Below are 1,832 nucleotides of genomic sequence, written 5' to 3'. Positions count from 1 at the left end.
TCATCTGGCTGATTTCTCCTTGGCGGTCAGCCTTATGTACTCTACCAGACGATCAAAATTAGAATCCGATAACCCACCTTCGCATACACTTTCTCCTGCCAACCTAGCCATCTTAGCCGTTGATTTCAAGAATTCTTCCCTCCTCTCCACTGTCAGATCGATAACCATCTTTTCAACAATTTTCCGGTCACAAACATCCTTCATATCAATCCCAAGCTTCCACACCTCACCAACAAATCTGCTATTAATCTGTTGATCAGCAAAATAAGGCCAACATATCATAGGAACTCCAGCCACTATACTCTCCAGAGTTGAATTCCAACCACTATGAGTCAAAAACCCACCCACAGCCCGGTGGGACAGCACCTCCTCTTGTGGGGCCCACCTCACCATGTACCCTCTCTCCCTCGTCGCTTCCAGAAGCTCTGACGGGACCTCACCGGCGCATTCTCCGGTCAACATGTCCGGCCTCACGACCCACAAGAACCTCACGTTGCTGTTCACAAGGCCGTGCCAAAACTCCAGTAGGGCGTCTCTCGTCAAGGTTGTAATGCTTCCAAAACTGACGTAGATCACAGACTTGGGAGGTTGAGAGTCAAGCCAATCCATGCACTTTCTGTCGACTTCAAAAATACTGTTGGAAGATTGGTCAGACTTTGAAACGTTCTTCTTGGCCAATTTGTGTTTGAGGTGAGCATGGAGAGGTCCGATGGTGTAGGTATTAGGGCAGAAGCTTCTTATAATGTGGGAGATTATAGGCCCTTCAAGTTCTTCAAAGGTGTTGAGAATAATCCCTTGCGCACTACAGCTCTGACGGATTGCACGAGCGACTGGATTGATTTTTGTGGCGCTTGTGTCGTTCACTTGGCAAAAACTAGGCAGGTCACGGCACCTTAAGAAGCTTTTCATGCCAGGCACGCTTGTTATTATCCTATCCATGTCTTCTTTTCCTTTTTTTTTTTTTTTTTTTCATAACAAGTCCGTCAAAATCCTAATCAAGCTTTTATAAAGAAGAAAAAAGGGAAAAACTAGAAAAACAAAGGAAGGAATATATAAAAGAAATCATCGAAGCTTTAACGTGAATTATGATTTAGAATTAATACCTCTAATGGGAAGCTCCCCGGCTTTAATGATGTCGTCAAAACATAAGAGGGTCCAGAGGCAGCAAGCACTAGCTGGTTGATAATAGATTATGGGAACGTGAAGTTCACAGGCTGAATTAGTAACAAAGCCAGCAAAAGCTCCATCAGCTATAATGCAAGTCACCGATCCCAATGCACCAGAAACAAGCATCTCGTTCAACACCGGTTTGGTTGTCGCAATCATTGAATGAAGTACCTCTGTTATTGACCTGTCATTTGAGCGCGGGTGGTCGTCCGGCAGGCCATCGGAGATGGTTCTGAATAGGAGCCCGGGGTAGTCGGCGAACCGGGCTTCGATGTCAGCGTGACGAAAAAGGCGGTTATGGACGTGGTCGGTGTTGAGGAAGGTGACGTCGATGCCGCAGAGGCTGAGAAGCTCGGCGAGTGTGAGCATGGAGGTGACATGTCCCTGCGCCGGCAAGGGGAAAATTAGAACTCTTGGAGTTGTAGGGACTTCTACTTGTGGCCTTTGTTTCTGATCCATTTGCAAGAAAACTAATTACTGAAAGTAGTGAACCAATATGTAATCAAAATGAAGAAGTACTTAATTTATCCGGGGCTTTATTTAGCAAGTGAATATATAATCCGACGACCTTTTGTATGTGTAATTTTACAAAAGTTTTAGGATCAAAATGTAATTTTGTAAAAGTTTTGGGGTCAAAATATAATTTTTAATAAAATAAAATTTAC

At 44.2% G+C, this 1,832-nt stretch overlaps 1 protein-coding gene across 1 annotated transcript; it reads right to left on the bottom strand.

The window, feature by feature from the left end:
* On the bottom strand, positions 1-1,626 carry LOC21406670 (7-deoxyloganetic acid glucosyltransferase). Its single transcript, XM_010097627.2, has 2 exons — positions 1,104-1,626; positions 1-950 (listed from the first exon to the last, which is right to left on the bottom strand). The coding sequence occupies exons 1-2, from the start codon at positions 1,624-1,626 to the stop codon at positions 1-3; spliced, it is 1,473 nt and encodes a 490-aa protein (XP_010095929.2).
* Between the last annotated feature and the right edge of the window lie 206 nt (positions 1,627-1,832).

The sequence above is a fragment of the Morus notabilis genome, unplaced genomic scaffold (assembly GCF_000414095.1).
Source record: "Morus notabilis unplaced genomic scaffold, ASM41409v2 Scaffold179, whole genome shotgun sequence".
Taxonomy (NCBI): domain Eukaryota; kingdom Viridiplantae; phylum Streptophyta; class Magnoliopsida; order Rosales; family Moraceae; genus Morus; species Morus notabilis.
Note: the sequence above shows the minus strand (reverse complement) of the source record. Positions and strands in the feature narration are given on the sequence as shown.